General features: G+C 41.9%; 1 protein-coding gene across 4 annotated transcripts; it reads left to right on the top strand.

Moving 5' to 3' along the window:
* The first annotated feature begins 130 nt into the window (after positions 1-130).
* Rtca (RNA 3'-terminal phosphate cyclase) lies at positions 131-25,146 on the top strand. 4 transcript variants are annotated; one of them, XM_042683448.1, is made up of 11 exons: positions 131-286; positions 4,281-4,381; positions 5,995-6,138; positions 8,307-8,430; positions 10,027-10,085; positions 11,968-12,109; positions 12,681-12,805; positions 13,835-13,893; positions 17,514-17,608; positions 23,159-23,263; positions 24,815-25,146. In XM_042683448.1, the coding sequence occupies exons 1-11, from the start codon at positions 146-148 to the stop codon at positions 24,914-24,916; spliced, it is 1,197 nt and encodes a 398-aa protein (XP_042539382.1). In that variant the 5' UTR covers positions 131-145; the 3' UTR covers positions 24,917-25,146. The 4 variants fall into 4 exon arrangements, with proteins under 4 accessions (XP_042539382.1, XP_042539392.1, XP_042539400.1 ...); XM_042683458.1 differs by having other exon boundaries at positions 13,835-13,896; positions 17,517-17,608; XM_042683466.1 differs by lacking the exon at positions 131-286 and adding an exon at positions 3,951-4,134.
* The last annotated feature ends 712 nt before the right edge of the window (positions 25,147-25,858 follow it).

Below are 25,858 nucleotides of genomic sequence, written 5' to 3'. Positions count from 1 at the left end.
GCCTCCCACCTGGCTGCTAACCCGGGAGCTGAGCCGGCAGAGAGCCACCCCCCCCCCCCTCCATCCCCGGGAGGCGGTGAAGAGTCGGGGGCCGAGGGAAGGACGACTCGGTGGGGACAACTCAGACTTAAGTTCGGGGGTGGGGATGGAGGTGGTGTGCTTCAGTGTTCAGTGCAGATGCAGCAGCAATAATCTTTTAAATCCTTGTGAGGGGGAAACAGAGTGTGTTAAGGGAACACACAGGAAGGGCAACTCACCCGGAGAAAGTTGGGGTGAAACCCGCGTGGTAAGAAAACATTTTTGGTGTTCTGTCTACCGTGATTATAGGAAAAGGAAACGATTTCATACTTTGTTGCAAGGCTCTGGACTACTTGTTTCTTAGGTCGATACAGGAACACTTGCCGGGAATTAGCACCTCTTACTCCGGTTAAGTGGTTTGTTATTACTTTAGTTTTATAATGATCTCCTCCCCTCTCCTCCTCCTCTCCCTCCCCCTTCTTCCTCCTCCTCCTCCTCCTCTTCTTTCTCTTCCTCTCTATTATTATTATTACTATTATTATTAATGTACTAGGGCTTGAACATAGGGCCTAGTAGCTGTCTCTGGGCTACTTTGCTAAAAGCTAGCACTTTACTACTTGTGCCACACCTCAACTTCTGGCTTTTTTTTTTTTTTTTTGGCCAGTTCTGGGGCTTGAATTCAGAGCCTGGGCACTGTCCCTGAGCTTCTTTTGTTCAAGGCTAGCACTTTACCACTTGAGCCACAGAGCCATTTCTGGTTTTTACTGTGTATGTGGTACTGAGGAAGAGAACCCAGGGCTTCATGCATGCTAGGCAAGCGTTTTACCACTAAACCACATTCTCAGCCCATTCTGACTTTTTTTTTTTTTTGATGGTTAATTGGAGATGAATCTCACAGACTTTTCTTCCGTGGGGCTAGCTGTGAACTGTGATCATGAGTTGGAGCCAGGCTTGAGCTACATAGAGAGTTACTTCACAGTGAGACTGGGATACAGAGTGGCTTCACCTCAAAAAACATGCAAAAACAAACTAGTCTGAAGATGCAACTTAATTGCAAGGGTTTGTATTCCTAGCACTGGAAGGGGTGAGAAAGACCAGTTTTATCAGGCAATCTTTTTTCTGCACAGGAATCAACTATAAAACAGATTTCTAGAAACATCTAGAATGACAATACCATTCTTTTTTTCTTACATCAGAATGAAAATTCATTATATCTTTTCTTTCCAAGACCTGGAGATATCTCACCTGTCTATCTGTCATGAGTGAAGCTCTTGGTGACGCTAAAGCTTTTGGCTAGCCAATAGCCCTTTGATTATTAGATACTATCTATAGCACTACCTATAGTCCCATATCAGTGGAACTGTTGAGACAGGACATGTTTATTTTCAACTTTACTCTACATAATGCAAGATTGTTATGCATTTTGTCACTGGACAAAACACATCTACCAGCTGTGGAAGGGAGTAGTATAGCATTGGCTTAATTCTTTTTTTTGGGGGGGGGGTCTGGTCATGGGGCCTGGATACTGTCCTTCAGCTCTTCAGCTCAAGGCTAGCACTCTACCACTTCAGCCACAGCGCCACTTCCAGCTTTTTTTCTTTTTGCTTATGTGGTGCTGAGGAATCGAATCCAGGGCCTCAGGCATGCAAGGCAAGCGCTCTACCACTGAGCCACCTTCCCAGCCCTGGCTTAATTCTTTGCCCCCAATTTAGTAATTGTAAAATGGCATTATGGTGTTAGTTTCTCTAATTATTAATACCACTAAATATTTTCCTGTTTGTTGACCACTCTTAAAATGCCTGCTCATGCTTTTCACCCATTTTTCTTTTATTGTGGGTGTTTTTGTTGATGAGTGGTTTACTTGTGGAGCTCCCTCAAATATGCTGAGCCCTGTAGATTTTATGCCAACTTTTGGCTTAAGGTCTCATTTACATATGCACAATAACCTTAAAATTTTAACTTCATATGATTTTATTTTTCACAATACTTGGGTTATTCCAGCTTTGGGGCTATGAAACATTTGGATACAAATGTTTGGGGAATGTGTTTTCTTTTCTTTCTTTTTCTTTTGTCTGTTGTGAGGATTCAACTCAGGGTCTAGGTACTGTCCCTGAGCTCTTTTGCTCAAGGCTAGTGCTCTACCACTTTGAACCAGAGCTATTTCTGGTTCTTGTGTGTGTGTGTGTGTGTGTGTGTGTGGAATTGGAGATAAAAGAGTTTCATGGCTGGGTGCCGGTGACTCACACCTGTAGTATTAGATACTCAGGAGGCTGAGATCTGAGGATCATGGTTCAAAGCCAGTCCAGGCAGGAAAGTCCATAAGACTCTCATCTCCAGTTAACCACCAGAAAACTAGAAGTCTCAATGTGCCTCTTGTGGTAGAGCACTAGTCTTGAGCTGAAGAGCTGAGGGACAGCATCTGGGACGAGAGTTCAAGTCCCATGACCGACAAAAAAATATGTAAGAGTCTCAAGGACTCTCCTGTTCAGGCTAGCTTTGAACCAGGATCCTCAGGTCTCAGCCTCCTAAATAGCTAGGATTATAGGTGTGAGCCACCAGTGCCTGGCTTCTACATGTTTTCATTTCTCTTAGGTTTATGCCTTAAGGAAGTATTGTTAGGTAATGAGGTCATTGTTATGTGGTGTGTGTGTGTATGTGTGTGTGTGCACGTGCAAGTGAACTCAGGGTCTGGGCACTGTCCCTTAGCTTTTTTGCTCAAGGCTGGTTCTCTATCACTTGAGCTACAGCTCCACTTTTGTCTTTTGTATTATTGTATGGATGGATGACATTGCAGCACTGTAACTGATTACTTTTACATCTTTCCATTTTACCTCCAATTGCTTCAGGGTATGAACTACCTTCTTCTGCACGGGCGCGCACACACACAAATATATATTTGTTACTCAGTTAAGGCAGGAATTGAGTCACCAGCAGGAATCAAGAAGTTTGTTGTTGTTTCTACCTTTGATAAGCCCTGTACTGTTCTTGGAGTCAACTAATTCTCTCTGACAGGTCTGAACAGCCAGGTCCTTTTATCTGCAGGCCAGTACCTTGATTTATAAACACTCCTGTCTTATCCTTTCTCCTTGAAGGACTGTGACCTATTTGACTGGCAACAGACCAGGGCTTTGAACTGAACAGAGCTTTGAAGGAAAGGCTCAACTCCCTTCCTTTCTCCAACTAAGACCCATTTCACATCTTATCTATGTCCCGCCATGAGTTACTTTCATAACAACCCCTATCAGACAACTCTAGTGATCCCTTGGGACTCATTACACATATCCCAGCCAGTAAGCAAGGGAGAATCTCAAGCTTGGCTGAAGACCACTCTCCAGGTATTTCTCTAACCTATGCTAATGTTGAGCTGTCTTTTTGTCTGTCCTCTGTGCCTTTTGAATCTAACACTGTCCACCTATGCAAACACACACACACACACACACACACACACACACACACACACACACGGGGTAATTGAGGAGCAAAGGTATCACTCAATGCACAAGAGCACACGCTTTGGAAGACAGGCTGCAGAGAGCTCGAATCCCACAATACTCAGGTGCATTGTAGGGAGGGTCTAGACTTCTCCCGTGTGGTTAGCTCTTAAGAGTCTGCAGCTCTGGGTGGGCCAAACCCCTGGAGAGAATAAGACAGATCACGATTATCAAGAAAGCAAATAAGGCTCAAGCGTGCGGGACAACGGAAGGATTGGTTCACAGTCGGAAAGGCTTCTCACAACCTACAGGTTCCAGGAGTGTCTTCGGGTCCAAGTTCTCCAAGCCCAGGCAGTGCGGAGTCGGGGGGGGGGGGGGGGGGGCACAGAACCACAGCGAACACACCCTCCTTCGGCGCTGGCAGTGCGCGTGCGCACGGGACACCCGCCCCCACGGTCCCGGGGATTCGTTTCCGCGGAATCCATTTCCGGTGGCACCGCTCCTTCCGCCTCCCGGCTCCACCGTGCGTCCCGGGGCGCTGACCGAGGTTCCGGAGCTGTGGGAACTCCGAGGGCGGCTGTTCTTGTTCCTGCTTGGGCGAAGGCGCGGTTGCAGCGGGCCGGGTCCCTGGGTGCCCCCCATGGCGGGGCAGCGGGTGGAGGTGGACGGCGGGATCATGGAAGGGGTGAGTGCGGGGCTGGAGGCCGGGGCTGCGCCCCTCGGGGATGGGATGGGATGGCACGGGGTGGGATGGGATGGGGGGGTCTCTCCTGGCGGCGGGGTAGGGGGGAGGTCCTCACGCCCCTTCTCTCCGCACCCGGTTCTTGGCAGGGCGGCCAGATCCTCAGAGTCTCCACAGCCCTGAGCTGTCTGCTGGGCCTCCCTCTGCGGGTGCAGAAGATCCGCGCGGGCCGCAGCACGCCCGGCCTCAGGTAATGCGCGCTGCCCTGGGGAGCGGGGATGGCGAGGCCCGACCGACCGCAGGGCCGGGGCCTGGGGATGGGAGCGAGGGGCGGGCCGCCGCACCACGGGCGTGGGAACAGGGGAGCCCAGGAGGGGAATTGAGTCTCTCCCCCCCCCTCCGTGCAGGGGAGTGGTGGGCCTCGGCTTCGCTTTCCTGGCCAGGGGCCTGATGGTGCAGCCTTGCAAGCCTCAAGGAGTGAATACAGAAATAGGCTCGCTCGGGTAGCCGTCGTGTGTTGTTTGCCCAAGAATCTGTCTTTTAGAGTGTGTCCCCAGCTCCAATGGGCATTCCACGTATTTGAAGGTAAGCTAGGTCAGGGCAGAACCGTCTCTAAGGCCCCTTGTAAACCACCGCATTCTGTGCTTCTGCGCGTTTTGGAATCCCAGAACAGGTGAGGATCCCAGGAATTCTTCTTAAGGCCTTTTCATTCAGATCTCCAGGAAGATGTGAGTACGACCAGAATTAACTGTTGTAGGGAGGGACATATATTGACATTTGACAGGGCTTGCCACTAGCTGCATTTTCAGGTATATATGCGCCTGTTAGAAGAGGGCCCAACAGATCTCTTTGTGTGTTTTCTCTCTATATATATTCCATTTCAACTTACCGGTTCTCTTAGTGTTGTTTGTTTGTTTGGTGTGTGCCAGAACTGGGTCTTGAACTCAGGGCCTGGGCACTGCCTCTTAGATTCTTCACTCAAGGCTGGCACTCTGCCAGTTGAGTCACAGCTCAACTTGTGGATTATTAATTGGAGATAAAGGTCTCACAGACTTTTCTGCCCAGGCTGGCTTTGAATGGTGACCCTCAGATCTCAGCCTCCTGAGTTACAGGCATGAGCCACCAGTGTCTGGAGATATCTATCTATCTACCTATCTACTTATCTATCTTTATCTGTGTCTGTCTGTATGTATGCATTTATGTATGTATGTATGTATGTATGTATGTTTTGGAGGGTGAGAGTCCAGAGTCAAGGTGCTGGCAGGGTTGTTTTTCCTGGGCCATAAAGGGAAGATCCGTTCAATGCCTTGGTGATGGAATTCCTCTTGTGGCCCTTTCGCAGAGTGGTTTCTTTATGGACCCTGTTGATCATGTTTCCCTATATATCCTACTCTCTTTTAATAAGGACCTCAATTAAATTTTAAGACCCTCCTTTAAAATTAAGTCCTATTTCTAGCAGTTCCATTCTGTTGCCTGTGGTTTGGGAGTTCAGCACACAATGTCAAGGGAATACAATTTAGACCATACAGGTGTCATAGAGAGTTCAGTGAATGAGAGCAAGACTGGTGGCTCTTAGGTAGTTTTACTCGTGTATTTCCTTTGAACCCTTATAATTTTCAGCAGTTCATCAGTATGTGTGTTCATAGCAAAAATAACTGGTCTTGAAGGGAACAAAAAAAAATGCTACCTAATAGTAGTTAATGTAAGTACATAAAAAAAAAAACCACATGAAGTTTGGCTATTGAAGATGTAGCATATACTATATTTAGGCCTTGCTGTTTCACAGTTTTATAAATGTGGCATAAAATGTGGGGAGAAGGCAGTCTGAATGCACACGTTTTGATGCAGTATTATGACCTGAAGGCCTCAACATTTATCTGGACTGGAAATGGTTCGAGATTTGTGTGGTGGACAACTGGAGGGAGCAGAAATCGGCTCCACAGAAATAGTCTTCACGCCAGAAAAGATCAGAGGTGGAATCCATACAGCAGACACCAAGACAGCAGGGTATGTATCACTTATGTGGAATGTAAGTATAGATCTTAGTGTTAGGCCTGTATCAAAGCTAGATTCTGTCTCTTATTAGATATATTACTGAACCTCTCTTGGCTTCAGTTTTTTTACTTTTATGATGAAGATAAAATATCTTTTAAAGCTAAAGACAATGGATATAAAAATTTAGGTACCTAATTGGTCACTTACAGCCATTACTATCTCTGGAATATTGTTTTGTTGAAACATGATTTCCTATATAAGCCATACTGGCCTTCAGCTTGAGTTCCTTCTTTTTTAGTTCCTTGAATGCTGGCATTAACGACATGTGCCATCATATCATGGTATATGCAGAATGTTATTTTGTGTGTAGTATGAAGTGGCATTCTTTCTTTCTTTTTTTGTGAGTCATGGGGCTTGAACTCTGGGCCTGGACGCCGTCCCTTAGCTCTTCAATTCAAGGCTAGTGCTCTACCACTTGAGCCACAGCACCATTTCTGGTTTTCTGGTGGTTAATTGGAGATAAGAGTCCCACAGACTTTCCTATGTGGGCTGACTTTGAATCTCGATTCTCAGATCTCAGCCTCCTGAATAGCTAGGATTACAGAAGTGAGCCACTGGCACCCGGCTTTTTACTTTTCATTATTAAAAATTGAATACTTCAAATTTTCTTGAGTTTGTATGTTCTGCCGTCATTGTATTGTGACATACAGCTGACTATGAATCATACTTCTTTTAATTGAGGTATTTTTAATGTCTTTTAATTTTTTTGGTGTTGCTGAGGACCAAGTTAGGTGTTTTTCCAGCGAGGTCTCCCTCACCCCAGGCCAGCTCTTTATTTTCTTGATTTAAAAAAAAAAATCTCATTGGAAAATAGGACAAGGGTGCTCATTGGTAAAGCACCTGCTTATGATGTTGAGGGCTATTTTTTTCCCAAGAAAAACAATATTGAGTTGAGTTTTTTTTATGTTTATCCCCCCCCCCTTTTTTTTAATGTCAATTTGGAGGTTGTATTCAAGGCCTATGTGCTGTCTGTCCCTGAGCTTTTTGTACTCAAGCTTAGTGCTCTACCACTTGAGCCATAGCCCTGGCTTTTGGTAGTTAATTGGAGATGAGAGATTCACAGGCTTTCCTGCTCAGTCTGGCTTTGAACCATTGTGCTCTAGCCTCCTGAGTAGCTAGGATTACAGGTGTGAGTCACCAGTGCCTGGCCTTTTTTTTTTTTTTTTTTGGTCATTTGTAGGGCTTGAACTCTGGGTCTGGGCTCTGTCCCTCAGCCCTTCAGCTCAAGGCTAGTGCTCTACCACTTAAGCCATAGTGCCACTTCTGGTTTTCTGAGTGGTTTATTGGAGATAAGAGTCTCATGGACTCTCATGGACTTTTCCTGCCTGGACTGGCTTTGAACCGTGATCCTCAGATCTCAGCCTCCTGAGTAGCTGGGATTACAGGCGTGAGCCACCAGCACCTGGCTCTGGCATTTTTTATCCTTTTTTTTTTTTTTTGGTTGGTCATGGGACTTGAACTCTGGGCCTGGGTGCTGTCCCTCAGCTCTTCAGCTCAAAGCTAGCACTCTACCACTTGAGCCACAGCACCACTTCTGGTTTTCTGAGTGGTTAACTGGAGATGAGAGTCTCACAGACTTACCTGCCTAGGCTGGCTTTGAACCGAGATCCTCAGATCTCAGCCTCTTGAGTAGCTAGGATTACAGATGTGAGCCACTGGCGTACAGCCGTTTTTTTAATCTTTTTCTAATGGTGCCTGCTTCCAGTGATAAATGTGGAGAGAGGAATTACAAGTTACTTTTTCTGAGCTAGTTGGCTGATGGATTCTGTTGCCAACTTCTACCCAAATTCTATTTCCTGGGAAATTTGGCAAAATAGAAAATGGGACTAGAAACCTGATGCCAGGATTGCTTTTATTTTTCTCCTGTGCTGGGTACCACATCAGGGCCTTACAGCTGCTGTGCAGGCACTCTGTCACCCAGCAACTGTAACCAGGTTTGTGTACCATCTAAAGCCAATTTTCTCTGTAGTGAAAGACTGATTCTGAATTTTGCCCATCAGACACTGGAGTGTGTTGTTTTAACTTCTCGGTTGTCTGTGCTTCAGGTGATAATGTAATAAAAGAACTTTTTGAGACTTTGAAAAGACAGTTCAGCTAAGCCTGTTCTGCCTTCTCCTCAGGAGTGTGTGCCTCTTGATGCAGGTTTCAATGCCCTGTGTTCTCTTCGCTGCTTCTCCATCAGAACTTCGCTTGAAAGGTGGAACTAATGCTGAAATGGCCCCCCAGATCGATTACACCATGATGGTGAGGGCTGAATCTCCAGTCTCTGTTCCAACATGTCTTAAGTATTTTGTGTATATTGATTCCTGTTATCTGATGATATTGATTCATATTATTGATTCATGTTATCTAAAAGGGAAGAGAATTATATTTAAGATTGTATTATATGTTAAAGTCATATACATAGTGAATTTTTAAAACCTGAAGTAAAATGATATAAATTAAATCAGTTATTTTATTTTTGCTGATCCGGGAGCTTGAACTCAGCACCTGGACTCTGTCCCTGAGCTTTTCTGTGCTCCAGGCTAGTGTCTACCACTTGAGCCATTTATTGTTTATTGGAGCTAAGAGTCTCATGGACCTTCCTCCCTGGGCTGGCTTTGAATTGTGATTCTCAGCCTCCAGAGTAGCTAGTGTTACAGACATGAGCCACTGGTGCCTGGCAGATCAGTTATTATTTAAATCAGGCATTTAATAAATCTAAGAATTACAATTGGGAAGAAAGCTTAAACTATCTTCCAGTGACAAAACTCAATACTAGCATGCTAGAAAAGTATGCATCTTTCTTTCTTTACCTCTTTCTTTACCCCTCTCTCTTTTTTCTTCCTTCTTCCTTCCTTCCTTCCTTCCTTCCTTCCTTCCTTCCTTCCTTCCTTCCTTCCTTCCTTCCTTCCTTCCTTCCTTCCTTCCTTTCTCTCTGTCTGTTTGTCTGTCTGTCTGTCTGTCTGTCTGTCTCTCTCTCTCTCACATCATGGGGCTTGAACTCAGAGCTCTTTCACTCAAGGTTAGCACTTTACCACTCTGAGCCAGCTTTACTTCTGGTTTTCTGGTGAATAATTAGAGATAAGAGATTAGAGATAAGTCCATGGCTGGCTTTGAACTGCGATCCTCAGATCTAAGTCTCCTGAGTAGCTAAGATTACAGACATGAGCCATCAGTGCCTGGCTGCATATTTTACTTATTCTGAAAATCTGAAAAGCAAACTTTTCTAAAATCTGAAACTTTTTCAGTGTCTGAACTCAGGGCCTGGAGCTCAGGCTTACTTGACTTGCTTATTCATGGATAGTACTCTACCACCTGAGTTATGCCTCTAGCCTAGCTTTTTTGGAAATGGCAGTCTGTGACTTTTTTTGCTCAGACTGGTTTTGAACTTTAGTCATCCAGATCTTAGCCTTGTGAGTAGCAAGGATTATAGGTCTTGAGCCACTGGTGGTATTACTTAGTAATTTCACGGAAACTACTCCATCTAAATATTATAGAGTACATGCCCCAGTTTCTTCAAGTGTACTTCATATTGAGAAGAGTCAGTAAATATTGACCCGTGGAGAAGAATAACAACTGGGTCAAATATGTTAGATTGTGATACTTTTCTTTATCAGTCTTGTCCTGCTCTGATTAAATACTAAGCTTTACCTTTAGTGACATACCTGGTCTTTTTGTTGTTGTTTTGTTTGTTTTTTTTACTTGAGAAAAGGTGCTAGTATAAATATTTTGATGTCACTGTTTACCTGTAACACCTAATCACTGGTTTGGTGCAGAATACTTTTCATTTAACAGTTGTACTTGTTGAGCCAGTAAATATTAGTGGCTACAGTAACATCTGATTTTTTTTTTTTTTAGGTCTTTAAGCCAATTGTTGAAAAATTTGGTTTTAAATTTAATTGTGACATTAAAATGAGGTAAGTTATACATTTCCTAGCCCTTCTGATGTATTACATGTGCTAAAAATAAATGGAAAAGTTAGACCTCAGAGGACTGTCACTCTAATATACCTATATTATACTTGATTGTTCAGTTTCTTGTAGGAAATCATTGTACTTTGGTCTTAACAATAAGCTGGAGGGGATGTTGACAGCAGCCACATGTGATATTCATTTGTTTCCTGGGAGAAATATTACAAAGGAATATCTACCTAGGGCAGCTTCACATCTAGTGTTATCCATGCTCCTGCAAGGACTAAATGATAATGCTAGGTACACAGCTAGGCTTATCACTATGGGGGCCTTAAAAGAGATTTTCTTCCACAATGTAGTCTGTTATTTTCCTCAGACACATAGTAAACATACATGTTATTTTCTTTGAGGCTTCCCCTCAGCAACACCTTTAAATTTCTTGGTTTAGCATGTAAGTGCTCCAGTTACCTTTAGGCATTATTTCTCTTGACCTCCTTTCAGCTTCATGATTTTCACGGATCCTTAAATGCTTTGGACTTTCTTTATTCATAAATCCTGTATACTTTAAAAATGAAAATGGCAGTTTCTTGTTTGGACTGCCCAAAGATGTGCCTTCATTGGAATTTACATCTGAACTGCTATTTTAATACTTTCTTTGTGTGTGTGTGTGTGTGTGTGTGTGTGTGTGTGTGTGTGTCTGTGTGTCTGTGTGTGTGTCTGTGTCTGTGTGTCTGTGTGTTGTGGGTCGTGAACTCGGCCTGGGCGCTGTCCCTGAGCTCTTCAGCTCAAGGCTAGCACTCTACCACTTGAGCCATAGCGCCACTTCTAGTTTTCTGGTGGTTAATTGGAGATGAGTCTCACAGACTTTCCTGCCTGGGTTGGCTTTGAATTGATATCCTCAGAGTAGCTAGGATTACAGGCTTGAGCCACTGGTACCCAGCTTTTAATACTTTCTTACAGCCCTCCTCCTCTTCTAGCATGGTGTCTGGAGCCATCTCCCTTCCAGATAGAGAATTCCTTAAGATAAGAGCACTTAAATTCTTAGCATCCATGATAGAATTAATGACACTAAATAACAGAGTTAGAATTTGGTTGGTGTTCAGCTACTTAAGTGTTCATCAGATATTTATTTGCCCATCAGTCATTGTTTCAAACCCTAGAAAATAGAAACAAAACAGATCCAGACATCAGAGAACTTCTGTTGTAAAATAGCACTGTCAATAGAACTTTCCACACTGAGGAGTATGTGCCCTTTTTATGGTGTCTAGTTGGATAGTCACTAATAACTTCTTTCTTCTTTTTTGATAGTACTGGGTTTGAACTCAGGGCCTCACACTTGCTCAGCTGGTGCTCTACCACTTGAGCTATCCTTTCAGTCTGGCCTTTTTTCTGGTTATTTTGGAGATACAATCTCATGGACTTCTCTTCCTGGAATGATTTAGAACTGAGATCTTATAGATCTCAGCCTCCTGAGTAGCTAGGATTACAGATATGAGCCACTAGCCCCTGGTCCAAATGTAAGTCTTGAGACCTTAAAGTAAGCTTTATGTATTTCAGAAGCTGACTGATTTTTTTTTAAATTCTTACTTAATTTCCTTTATTTTTATTTTAAAATCTACTTTTTTGTTGTTGGGGATGGAGTCCAGGGCCTCACAGATGTTAAATATACACTGTTTTCCAGTGAGCTGTTCTCCCAGCCTAATATTTTCCTTAATGTGAATAGTCATATGTAACTTGGGGCCACTGTATAGGTCAGAAGAGACCTAAAATACTGTTTAGGACTTTCCATGAATTATATCTTGAGTATCATTCACATTATTTTTGATGTCATATTGGGGTTCACTTTGGTTGTGTGGTCAGTTTATGTAGGTGTTAACGCTCTCCACAGGGGCTATTACCCAAAAGGAGGTGGCGAAGTACTCGTGCAGATGTCTCCAGTTAAACAGTTAAACCCAATAAATTTGACTGATCGTGGCTCTGTGACAAAGATCTATGGGAGAGCGTTTGTTGCTGGTGTTCTGCCATTTAAAGTAAGTTGTCTGAATGTTCTTAGATGTGTTTTTACACTTGGTTGTTTTTTTTTTTTTTTTTTTTTTTTTTTGGGTCCGGTGGTGGGGCCTAAACTCTGGGCCTGGGCGCTATCCCTCAGCTCTTCAGCTCAAGGCTAGCTAGCACTCTACCACTTGAGCCACAGTACCACTTCCGGGATTTTTCTTTTTTGCTTATGTGGTGCTGAGGAATTGAACCCAGGGTCTCATACATGCAAGGCAAGTGCTCTACCACTGAGCCACCTTCCCAGTCCTTGTTTTTCCACTTGGTAAGTATTATGTTATCTAAGTTTTGAAACTATTGAGAATTTTTTTGTTTGTTTTCTTTTGGTAGTACTTGGGCTTAAACTCAGGACCTTGCTATTTGTAGACAAGTGATAGAACTTATTTTTTTATATGCCTTTTCATTTAAGTTTTTCCTAAAATTTAGTCCTCTCTCTAGTCTTGAAAATTGAATAATTAAATAATGAATGTAAAAGCTGTTTTATGTGACTTTGAAGGCTTGAAAACAATTGTCCAAATTTTTCTTTTTTTTCCTCACTTGCCAAAATAGGTAGCAAAAGATATGGCGGCGGCAGCTGTGAGATGCATCAGAAAGGAGATCAGAGATCTGTATGTTAACATCCAGCCTGTTCAGGAGCCCAGAGACCAAGCATTTGGCAATGGCAGTGGAATAATGTGAGAAATAGACCTTTCTTAGGCATAGTTAGAAGACCTGAAATAATTTTCCTGTTTCAAGATGTAAGATGTGCTTGATCAATTTAGAATTTGAAGAGGGCATATTTTTACCTACCTGAAACAATATTATTAATTAAGATGAATATTCTGGCTGGGTCTGGGGTGATGCATGCCAGTAATCCCAACTACTTGGGAGGCTGAGGCCGGAGGATTGTGAGTTTGAGTCTAGCCTGTATTACATAGCAAGATTTCATTTCCAAAAAGAGATTATTCTGGATTTTGTTTTTAAAGATCGGCAATCCTTGAGATTTCTTTCTTTATCTCTCTCTCTTTCTTTCTTTCTTTTCTTGTCAGACTTGGGGCTTAAACTCAGGGCCTGGGTTCTGTCCCTGAGCTCTTTTGCTCAAAGCTAGTTCTCTACCACTTTGAGTCACAGCTCTACTTCCAGTTTGTTAGAGATTAAGAGTCTCATGGTGACTTCTGGCCAGGCTGACTTTGAACTGTTACTCTCAGTTCTCAGCCTCCTGAGTAGCTAGAATTACAGGTGTGAGCCACTGGTGTCTGACATAGTCCCTGAGCTTTTTGTGCTTAAGGCTAGCACTTGGCCATTTGAGCTACAGCTCCACTTTTGGCTTTTTTGGTAGTTAATTGGAGATAAGCATCTCATGGGCTTTACCTGTCTGGGCTGGCTTCGAATCACAATCCTCAAATCTTAGCTTCCAAAGGCTGTAGGATTACAGGCATGAGAATCCATTTTTGTAAGCTCTTCATAGCAATTGCATTCTGTAGCCATGGATTCAAACAACTATTGATCAAAAATGTTTGAAAAAAAATTGTGTCTGTACTAAACATGAATGGGCTTATTCTTTGGGTAATATAGCTGTTTTGTATATACATTGTGTTAGGTATAAGTAATCTGTAGATGATTTAAAGTCTAAGAGTTGATATACATAGTTTATGTGTAAATATTATACTATTTTACATAAGGGATTTATAACATGAATAGTAATAGTTCCTTTCTCTGTATAGCATTGTTGCTGAGACATCCACTGGCTGTTTGTTTGCTGGATCAGCACTTGGCAAACGAGGTATGGATAAAGGGACTCTATAATAGTTCCCGATACTCAAGTAGGAGTATCAGCTGTTGGGAGTAGAGTATTATAAAGAATGACAGAAGACATATTTAGAAGGATAAATTAACTAATTGTGTTTTAAACGTCACATCTTTTTCCTAGTTTCCTACTTTGAAAGTTTTCAAACCTATGGAAAAATGACTTGTTGGTCTAGTCATCTGTATTCCTGTCCCCAGGTACAGTGGCTGCACGTCCTGTGTGTCCTGAGCCTTTTCAGTGTTAGGTTGCAGACACTCTACCTCACTCCTAAGCACTGCAGCATGTATGTCCAAACAATGTAGTGACCGTGGCATTTTTATACCAGAAGAATTTGTCTGTTAGAGACAGACGTACGGACATACTTTGATCTAATGAGACTACCCTTTGTTAAGACTTGCACATACATGTTTTGGGTCAATATGTATTTTTTTTCTCTTTAAGTACACATAACATTTAGCTGTCATAGCTGTTTTTTCTTTTCATACAGAATACTCTCCATTCCCCCACACACACCTTTTTTTTTTCTATTTATTCCCTGGACATTTTGAAAAGTCCAGGCCTTTTTTCATGGAATTTTTCCACTGTTTCGATTTGTCTAGTAATATCATGATTAGATTGGGATTAAACATTTTTAGAGTGTTGCATAGGTGATTTCATATATATTCTAGTGCATTGCATCAAGGCAGGGGAGGTAATAGTTTGTGCCTTCTCAGTAAGGCCAGATGTACACGTGGTTAAGTGTATACCACTGTCTATTGTACCTGTTCCTTTTCCCTGTATGATTAACAGGTAGTCTGAGAAAAATCCCTTGAGATCACTTGATTATGCTGTTCTCACACAATTTACATGCATTGGTGATTCTTCCCTGCACTAGTTTCTGTGGTGCTAATTGGGAAATGCTGGTTTTTGTTTTGGGGTTTTTTTTGTTTTTGTGAGACAGTGTCTTACTGTGTAGCTCAGGCTGACCTCAAGCTTGTGATCTTCCTGCCTCAGCCTCCCAAGTGCTACAGTTAAATCATTGAATATTTTCAGGAAAAGGAAATCTGTCCAAGGGTCTGATGGGGGGTTACAGAAAGACAAGAATAGAGATGCTAACAAGTAATTTTACAGCATTTTAGATAATAATGTGCAGGAAACAGCTTCATGGTGTGGATTTTTCACTTTTCAAATAATTTTAGAACCTATCATCTTTTCCTTCTCTGAGTTTCTGTTGGGTATGCACCTGTCTGTGCTCTAATCAGTGGAGGATGGATATAGAACCTTAACTGTTCTCAAGGGGTTGGAGCTGCAGCTCAGTTGGTAGAGTGCTAGCCAGTGAGCAAAAGCATCAGGTATTGAGGTTGAGTCTCAGTCTCAGACCTGAAAAGAACCTTAACTACTCTCTAGTATGTTACTTTTTTTTTTTTTATGTTTTATCAGCAAAAGGGCTAGCAATATTGGGTGTTCAATACTAATATTATTAATAGCCTATTATTTGTGATCTTGATAATGGATGCTTTATAAATGTTACCTTATTTCTGTTACAACTTTTCAACATAGTTTTCATTGTCTTTTCTAGCTGAAAGTGGAACTGTAAGACACTAAGTAGCTCACTCAAGTGTGGGGGTGGGGCAGGGGATAGCTCACTGGCAGAGAATGTAGCATGCACCAGACCCTGGGTTTAGTCCCTAGAACCAAAAAATTAAAAGTCAAGATCTATAATAACTCTCTCTAAATCATTCTTTTTAGTCATATAATGGCCAACTGATGATGTAAAAGTAGGGAGTTTAAATTCTGACAATATCTGCTGTAAGGGAAGAGTTAAAATTCTGAAATTTTTAGTTTTCTGGAAAAGGTTAATATATGTATGTATAGAGAGAGTAGATAACAATTGTATATGTGTGTATATGTGTGTGTAAAAAATATATACATATATGTAAATTTGCAAGAATTTGAAGCAGAAACAAAATCAACCACAGTATAAGTACTTAAGACATTTTCTTTTGAGGCCAAGGATTTTTTTTTAGGCATATAACCTTAAAAAGATAGTTGGAAGCTGGGGGCCATTGACATGCCTATAATTGTAGCTACTCAAGAGGCTGAGATCAGAAGATCACAGTTCATAGTCAGCCTTGGCAGGAAAGTCAGTGAGACATCTCCAGTTAATCACCAGAAACGCTGGCAGTAGAGCTGTGGCTCAAGTGGTAGAGTGCTAACCTTCAGCACAAAAGCACCCAGGCCCTGAGTTCAAGTCCCGATTCTAGCATTAAAAATTTTTTAAAAGTTGGATATTCCACTATTTCTGATAAACTTAGTTTGTTTTCATTGCTGTACTAACGATTTATATAGAAAGGTAGAAAGTAGGGCTGGGAAGTTGTCTCAGTAGTAGAGCGCTTGCCTTGCATGCATGAGGCCCTGGGTTTGATTCCTCAGCACCACATAACCAAAAGGAAAAAGCTGGAAGTGGGCTCTGTGGCTCAAGTGGTAGAGCGCTAGCCTTGAGCTGAAGAGCTGAGGGACAGCGTTCAGGCCCAGAGTTCAGGCCCCACGACCGGACCCAAAAAAAAAAAAAAAAAGGTAGAAAGTCAATAGAGCAAGAGGTAAATATTCTGACTTATGTTCAAAATAAGCTAATATCTGTTCATGTATTTTTAGTTAGAAGTCTTTATGTTTATTCTGTTTGGTTTTTGAGACCTTGTCTTACAGTAGCCAGGCTAGATTCCATCTTGGTATCCTTGTCTAATAATGTTTAAAACCAGAATTGTAAGCATTCACCATCAAGTCTAGCCATCTTCAAGTCTTTAAAGGGAATAAAACCTTTTTTCTTTTTCTTTTTGCCAGTTCTAGGGGCCTGGGCACTGTTCCTGGGCTGCTGCTTCTTTTTTTTGCTCAAGGCTAGAACCACTAGAACCACAGCTCCACTTCTGGCTTTTTCTGTACTTGTGGTACTGAGGAATAGAACCCAGGGCTTCATGCATGCTAGGCAAGCACTCTACCACCAAGCCACATTCCCAGCCCTCATAGGACTAATCTTTAAAATAGTCATTTTATTATCTGTTCTTTCTTAAATAATACATAGTATCCTGACTTAAAAAGTTTTTTAATTCTGATGTAATTGCCTATACACTAAAGGTAGCTTATATAAGTTTTAAAAATTTGAAGTTACAAACAGTTAGAAACTGATGTAATAGTAATTTTTAAACAGACACAAAGCAAATTTTCCATCACTAGTATATTTGAAAATAAAATGCATTTCCTTGTAGCTGGCTTACACCTCTTATCCTAGGTACTCAGGAAGCAGATATCTTTGAGGTTGGGAGCCATTTTGGGCAGGAAAGTCAACAATGTCTCCAATTAAATAGCAAACAGCAGAGCTGGAGGTGTGGTTCAAGTGATAGAGTGCCAGCTATGACCAAGAAAACTGAACAGAAAGCCAAATGAGAGCTTGAGGCCCCGAGTTCAAGCCCCTCTGACAAGCTTTAGGAAAATAAAGATCTTATTCTAACTGTTGTGTGGGATAAAGTCAGAAGCCTGACACATTATATCAGTGCTGCCTGGGGTGTATCAAACTGTTGGCCTTTTGGTAATTTGGGGTTTTTACATTATTCCTGTCTTAGGCGTGAATGCAGACAAGGTTGGAATTGAAGCTGCTGAGGTGCTGCTGGCAAATCTTAGACATGGTGGAACTGTGGATGAATACCTGCAAGACCAGGTAATGACATTGAACACTTGGTAATTACCAAGTGTTGTTGTTGTTGTTGTTGTTGTTAGTCATGGGACTTGAACTCAGGTCCTGAGTACTGTCCCTCAGCTTTTTGCTCCAGGCTAGCTTTTGAGCCACATTTCTACTTCTAGTTTTTGAGTGGTTAATTGGAGATGAGTCACAGGGACTGCTGGCTGGAGGTGGCTTTGAACTGCAAATTCTCAGATCTCAGCCTCCTGAGTAGCTAGGATTATGGGCATGAGCCACTGGCACCAGGCTTCAAACGTACATCTTGATCACTGACACATACTGACTAGCAAGCCCTATTTCAGTCATTTCTTATAGTTTTCTGGGAATATAATCTTCATATTTCAGTCCTCATCTTACTTGGCCTTTCTTCAGTATTTAGCACAATTGCTGAAGAAGTACTTTATTTAGTTTCTGAAATACTCTTAGTTTCCTTTCTCGCAATTCATTATATGCTAGTTGTTGTTTTGTTTTATTTTTTTTCTGTGCTAGAAATTGAATCCAGGGCCATAGGCATGCTAGGCGAGACAGAACTTTTTTTTGTGTGTACGCTGGTCCTGAGACTTGAACTCAGAGCCTGGACATTGTCCCTGAGCTGCTTTTGCTCAAAGCTAGCACCCTACCGCTTGAGCCACAGCACTACTTCCAGCTTTTTTGGAATACTTTATTGGAGATAAAAGTCTCATAGACTTTCCTGCCTGGGCTGGCTTCAAACAATGATCCTCAGATCTCAGCCCTCCTGAGTAGCTAGGATTACAGGCGTGAGCCACTGGTGCCCAGCTAAGAAAGAACTTTACTACTGTAGTTTACCCCACTTTAATGAATTCCTCCTTTCTCTCTCTCCCTGCCTCCCTCCCTCCCTCCCTGCCTCCCTCCCTCCCTTCCTTCCTTCCTTCCCGACCTTTCTCTCTGTTTCTTTTTTCTTTCCTTTTTCTCTTTTTCTTCTCTCTCTCTCTCTCCTTTCCTCCTTCTCTTTCATTTATTCTTTTTTTTTATTGTGAAAATACTATACAGAGAGGTTACAATTACATGAGCAAGGTAATGAGTACATTTCTTATCAAGCATTGTTGCCTCCTTTGTTTCCTCTTCCCATCCCTTCCCATCTCCTCCCCTCCCCCCCACCAAAGTTATAAAGTTCATTTTTCAACATAACGTCTTATACATCTCATTGTTGCAATGGGTCCACCTGTATCCCTATTTAAACAATTTGTTTTTTCCCTTCCCCTCCACAAATTATACCAACATCAAATGCAGTGAAAACAGGAGTTATACCGTGGGTGAGGGACATACAAAGCAACAAAGAAATCATCTTATAAATATGTTAGAAACAATAGCAAGAAAGAAAAACCATTTGAGTCCTTATCTTGGTGTTCATTTCGCCTAACATCAACTTCTCTGACTGTTTCTGCTTGTCTCAGACATATACTAGTTATTGCAAATAAGGGAAACCATGGGACCTATGTTTCTTTGAACCTGGCTTACTTTATTTAATATTTTTTCCAAGTCTTTCCATTTCCTAACAAATGGGGCAATGTCATTCTTTCTGATGGAGGCCTAGAATTCCATTGTGTATAAATACCAACATATTTTTTGGTTCATCTACTGAGGGGCATCTGGGTTGGTTCCATATCTTGGCTGTGGTAAATAATACTGGAATAAACATAGTCGTGCTGGTAGCTTTAGTATGGTCTTGTTTGTGATCATTCGGGTAAATGCCCAAAAGTGGGATTGCTGGGTCATAGGGGAGCTCTATGAGGAGTCTTTTGAGGAAACTCCATACTGCTTTCCAAAGTGGCTGAACAAGTTTACACTCCCACCAACAATGAAGTAAGGTTCCCTTCTGTCCACATCCCCTCCAGCATCTGTTGTTATTAGAGTTCTTGATTCTAACCAATCTAACTGGGGTGAGGTGGTATCTCAATGTTGTTTTGATTTGCATTTATTTTATGGCTAGAGAGGTTGAGCATTTCTTCATGTGTCTATTGGCCATCCTTCTTTCCTCTTCAGAGAAATTTCTCTTTAAGTCTTTAGCCCACTTATTTATTGGGCAGTTGTTTCTTTGAGGATTTGTTGTTGGGGGATTTAATTTTTTGAGTTCCAGGTATATTTTAGATATGAGACTCTTGTCCATTATATGGCTAGTGAAGATCTCCCAATCCGTGGGCTTTCTATTGATCTTGCTAGCTCTGTCCTTTGTCATGCAAAAGCTCTGCAATATCATGCAATCCCATTTGTCCAATCTTTCTTTGATTTGTTGTGTTTCTGGGTCTCTATTGAGAAAATTTCAGCCTGTGCCAAGGAGACCTAGGGTTTCTCTATTCCATCCTGTAATGTTTTCATGATGTCTTCTTTGACTCCGAGATCTTTGATCCATTTGGAGTTGATTTTGGTGCAAAGTGATGTATAGCTTTAGTGATCTAGCTTTAGTTTTCTACAAGTGATTAACCAATTTTGCCAGCACCATTTACTGAAGAGGCTGTCTTTCTTCCATTCTAATTTTTTAGCTCCCTTATTGAAGATTAGATGGCTATAGGTCTGTGGGTTCATTTCTGGGTTTTCAATTCTGTTCCATTGGTCCTGAGGTCTGTTTGTGTGCCAGTACCAAGCTGTTTTGATTACTATGGCTTTGTAGTAGAGTTTCTTTCATCTATTCTTTTCTCAAGTAGTTATACTAAGGGGTTTCAGTTTAACATATGAATATGAATTTATGAGTACAATTTTGCATCTTTTTTTTTTTTTTTTTGCTAGTCCTGGAGCTTGAACTTAGGGTCTGGACTCTGTCTCTGAAGTTCTTTTGTTCAAGGTTAATGCTTTACCACTTGAGCCACAGCACCACTTCCTGCTTTTTCTGAGTAGTATAGGAGATAAGAGTGTCACGGACTTTCCTGCCAGGGCTGAAAACCATGATCCTCAGATCTCAGCCTCTTGAGTAGCTAGGATTATAGGCATGAGCCAGCAGTGCCTGGCTCATCACGAATCGTGATCAGTGTCACCCCTTCCATTATTCTCCTCCATCTGTCCCAATACACTCATCCCCTCGAGTTACCTGGTTTCATTTCACATATATACACTGAATATTATGACTGCATTTGCCCATCCTTCCTCTCTCTGCTTGTCTACCCCCCTCCCCTGGCATCACCCCTCAACAACACATATTCATAGTTCTTGGTAAAAAATATATTTCTAAAAGTAGACTTCTGACTTAACTTCCAGGGTTGGAAGTAGCATTCTGCAACATGAGCCACACCTCCATCATTTTTTCCTTTAGTTTTCTTTTGAATTGGAAGATTACTAAATCAAGCCTGGATGGTGATTCTCTTGTTTGAATATCAAATGTAGCTGGTATGACAGGCATGTACTACCATGTCCAGTTTTATTAATGGAGAAAGGTTCTTACTAACTTTTTGCCTGCGCTGACCTCAAACCATGATCATCTAATCTCTCTGCCTTGTGAGTAGCTGGGATTACAGGTGAGAGCCACCACGCCTGTCCCTTTACCTCTGGTCCTGAAGAACTCCTCTGGTCAGACTCATAACTATCTGATTTCACTCCCTTGGTGACTTTCTTCACTCATGGTTTAAGTACCATCTGCATGCTGCCCAGATTAATCACTGCCCAGACCTCTCTCCTAATTCCTTCCTAGTTATAATCCCCCAGCCATCAATATGGATATGTCTTGCCCTTCCCACATCTAAGACTCACTCGCAACAGGTGCTGTGGAGTATTTCTGAAATAGGCGCTTTCTCCCTCATATTTTCCCTTTCTTTTTTCTTCCATCTCCTCCACCTTTCCCTTTTCTTTTCTTTTCTTCCTTCCTTTTTTTTTTTTTTAATTTGAAAACAATTTTGTCCTTGAACTCTCTATCCTCTTAACTTAGCCTCCCTCTCAAGTGCTGGGGTTACAGTTGTATACCATCATGCTTGGCAAATAAAACCTTTCCTTTTTACACTTTGCTGTCTGGTGTATTTTCCTCTCTCTCTTTCTTGCCTTACTTGCAAGTTAGCAGCCTGCTTACACAAACAGGTATTAGCTACTGAGGAGGCTGAGATCTGAGGATTATGATTTGAAACAAGTCTAGGCAGAACAGTCCCTAACTTTTTGGGGTTTTTTTTCTGTTGGTCATGGGACTTGAACTCTGTCCCTCAGCTCTTCAGCTCAAGGCTAGCGCTCTACCACTTGAGCCACAGCACCACTTGCGATTTTCTGGTGGTTAATTGGAGGTAAGAGTCTCACGGACTTTCCTGTCCAGGCTGGCTTTGAACGAGATCCTCAGATCTCAGCCTCCTGAGTAGCTAGGATTATAGGTGTGAGCCACTGGCGCCCAGCGAGTCCCTGACTTTTATCTCCAATTAACCAGCAAAACTCAGAAATGGAGGCGTGGCTCAAATGACAGAACAACAGTCTTGATCAGGAAAAGCTGAGGGACAGCGCCCAGGCCCTGGATTCAAGCCCTCGTATTAGCACCACAAGAAAAGAAAAGGAGAGGGGAGAGGTGGGGAGAGGAGGTTTATTTCAGGCTAGGAGTATAATTCAGTGGCTCAGTGACTGAGATTTTATTATTATTATTTTTGCCTCAATTGTCTAAGCCCCTGGGTTCCATCCCTAGCGTGGAAAAGAAAGAAGTTAATGATTGAATTAACTGTGAGGCTACTCATTAAAATGTAATATTGCAGCTATCAGTGGAGGGGTATATTATGAAATTTTTAACCAGCATATCAAAAAAGTGTGTTTTTATAGTACAAAGGAAAGGTAATTTTGCTTTCAACTCTGGACCTTTCTACTAAAAAACTTGAAACATTTTTTTAAAAGGAAGGAAGAAGCGAAGAAAAGAGGAGGAAATCAGTTTTCTGAGGACAATCTCTTCCTTTTTTTTTTTCCACTGGTCTTAGGGTTTAAACTCAAGGCCTGGGCACTGTCTCTAAGCTTTTGTGCTCAAGGCTGCCAGTCTACCACTTTGAGCCACAATGCTATTTCCAGCTTTTTGGTAGTTAGTTGGAGAGAAGAGTCACGTGACCTTTCCTGCCCAGGAAACTGCAAATCTCAGATCTCAGCCTTCTGAGTAGCTAGGATTACAGGCTGAGTCACTGATACCTGCCTAGGATAGTTTTGCTTATGTCTAGTCCCTTGCCTTTCGTCCAGGTTTACTCGCACTCCTAGTAATTCTATATTAGTCTACTCATTCATCTGCTGAAATGTAATTTTAGAATAAGAACTTGTCACATTATATATGCCAGAGATGGCTGTCCTGTCTTAATTAATACATCAAAGTCCCGCTCCATATTTTGCTCTTAAGCATTAATTTTTAAAGTTCCGTGTTGAATATTGCTGCTCAGCACTTCTGACCCATACTGCAAGCTTCGGGTAACACAAATTTTCTGTCATCTTCCAAGGGCGTCTGGAAAGTAAAGAAAGATAATTTTTTTTAACTTTCTTGATTTGGAATGTCTTTTCATTATAGAGAGTACTAAAGTTAATTGACTCTTAAGTATAAGTAAATGTGTGACATTTTTGTGTTTGTTCTTTCTTTCATAGCTAATTATTTTCATGGCACTAGCCAATGGAATTTCCAGAATAAAAACAGGACCAGTTACGCTCCATACACAAACTGCTATCCATTTTGCTGAACAGCTAGCAAAGGTGAGTATTCTATTAGAAAGAGCAATTAAATTTCATTTTGTTAAACACCCTAACCATTTTTGTCTTCGTTATTTTTCAAATAGTGCCTCATGTTTATGTCTGGGTTGGCCTGTATACGTGCCAGATTCCAAGCTGTTGGTTGATTGGGATTTGTGGCGGGGGGGGGGTGGGGGGGGGGGTGGTGGAGGTGTTTCAAACTTCATGCCTAAGCTGGTTTCTTCTTACTTCTAACTTCTCAAGTAGCTAGGAAAGTAGCTAGCCACTGCACCCAGCTTTCAGTATATTCTTTCTTTGTATGTGTTTGTGTACTAGTCCTGGGGCTTGAACCCAGGGCCTGGGTGCTGTCCCTCAGCTTTTTTGCTCAAAGCTAGCACTCTACCACTTGAACCAGAACTTCACTTCTGGGTGGTTTGGTGGTGAATAGAAGATAAAAGTCTTATAGACTTTCCTGCCTGGGCTAACTTGGGGCCATGATTTTCATATCTCAGCCTCCTGAGTAGCTAGGATTACAGGTGTAAGCCACCATATTTGGTTTGGTCATGTTGTAAGTAGTTGACTTGGAATGAGTTCATCTTTCTGTGCCTCAGTGTAGACAATTCATCTGTAAAATCAGAGACTCAAGGCTTTTAAGGCTTCATAAACAACTTGAAGCCCAGATTTTAAATGATTCCTTCACTGTTGCTTGTGTTTCCCGTTTGTATAATGTTTGCAATTTGGAAGGTACGCACATACACATAACTAACTACAAAACCTGGCTTCCTGCTCAGCATTCAGTGCTGTTTGTTTCCGGTAATTGCAGACGCCCGCAGTATCAGCATCCTGCCATGCACACTGGTGGCAGAATCTGCAAACATTACATTCAGTAAGGCCGCACTGATGGCTCTCACATAAGCACCCAAAGATTTTAGTCACACACCTGACATCTTTTTACCCCAGACTCAGCCTCTCAGTTTTGATTTTAAGTCAGCTTTGTTCAGATGAACCACATTTGCTTTAGAAATGATCGTGTTTCCAGAACACAGTGACGCAAGTCAAATACTTGAAAAGCCAACTTCAGTTAACAAGTGAAAACGACAGTGTTAGCCCAATCACGATGAAAGAAGTTAGTCACCACTGCCAGCCCTCCTCCCACCCACCTTCCCACTGCCAGATCTTTTGAATAGTGAATCCAGAGAATTAAATTGTCAAGAGAAAATGAGATTCAGTGATTTCATACTTCACAGATAAAAAAAAATGGACGTCTCAGAGCCACATTTTAGAAAAACTTTTTAGAGAAGGGAGACAAATGATGCTTTACTAACCTCAACCAACAGCTGAGATTTCCGAGTTGGAGTTTGTTTTGGTTATACTCATGGAGTCTGTGATTCAGTGGGTGCAGAGCACAGCCCGTGTATATGTTCTGACAAAACCCCCGAAGAAGCAATACATTCTCATAGGTTATCAACGTTCTCCGGCTGTTTCCTACAGGCGGGCTTACCCCAGCCCGAGTGATGGGTATTTCTCCGTCCTCCTCATTCCCGCTCTAATACTGTAATGCTCTTCTGCTTTCAGGCCAAATTTACTGTGAAGAAGTCAGAAGATGAAGAGGATGCCTCTAAAGACACTTTCATTGTTGAGTGTGAAGGAGTTGGGATGACAAATCCTTATCTATAGAGTATCTGCCGTGTAAATGGTGTACCTCAGTGATGGATGGCACTCATTCAAAGCATGTTCTTAAAGGACCTGACTAGACTTGGAGATGAAGGATGATGTTCTAGATTTGCCTCACCAGAATCCTACTTGAAATCTCTCCTGCAATACTGACAGTGCCGTAAGATTTGATGGATATGTATGATTTCAGTATTTAAGTATTGAAATAAAAGTTTCTTTGTACCTGAAGTAAATGACCTTCATTTGGTTTTTTAGCATTATTGGGAGTTGAACTCAGGGTGAAGCACGTGAAGCAGACTCTGAGACAAACACTATACTATTTGAGCCAACCTCTAGACCTTTCGCTCTTTAGTTTTTAGATAGGCCTCAGACCATGATACTCCTACCTAAGACTCTTGCAGAGCTGGGATTACAGGGTGAGCCAGCACAGTTGTTCATCTGCATGAGAAAGGCTACAAGATATAGTGGATGTGGGTATTGCATTCCTTTCATAGCTAAGTCCAAAGCCAGTGAAGACAAATAGATCTGAGCGTGAACTCTGGCTTGTTTGTTGTTACGGAGTTTTGCTAACTTTTCCTCTGATTTCTCTGGCACTATGATTCTCCCACTGTCTGCCTCATGAAGAGCTGGAATTATAGGTGTCTACCACCATCCTTGTTAATGTTTTTCTCTTTGATATAGTAAGTCAGGAATATAGATTTCATCTTGTATGCAATAACTCCCTTATCTAGGTTTTGTTTGTTTAGTGGTACTGGGGTTTGAACTCAGGGCCTCACACTTGCTAAGCAAGTGCTCTCCTCCTTGATCCATGCCCCTGTTCTAGAGTTTGGCTTTTTGATGTTTCAGTTACCTGGTGTCCATAATACTTGATCCAATTTTGAAAAAAAAAAAAAAAAGCATCAATCTAGTTAAGATTTAACTTCAATAAGAGTTCACTAAAAATCT

This window comes from Dipodomys spectabilis, unplaced genomic scaffold, assembly GCF_019054845.1.
Source record: "Dipodomys spectabilis isolate Male_0828 unplaced genomic scaffold, ASM1905484v1 ptg000002l, whole genome shotgun sequence".
Taxonomy (NCBI): domain Eukaryota; kingdom Metazoa; phylum Chordata; class Mammalia; order Rodentia; family Heteromyidae; genus Dipodomys; species Dipodomys spectabilis.
The sequence above is the reverse complement of the archived record's forward strand: the minus strand, read 5'-3'. Positions and strand labels throughout refer to the sequence as shown.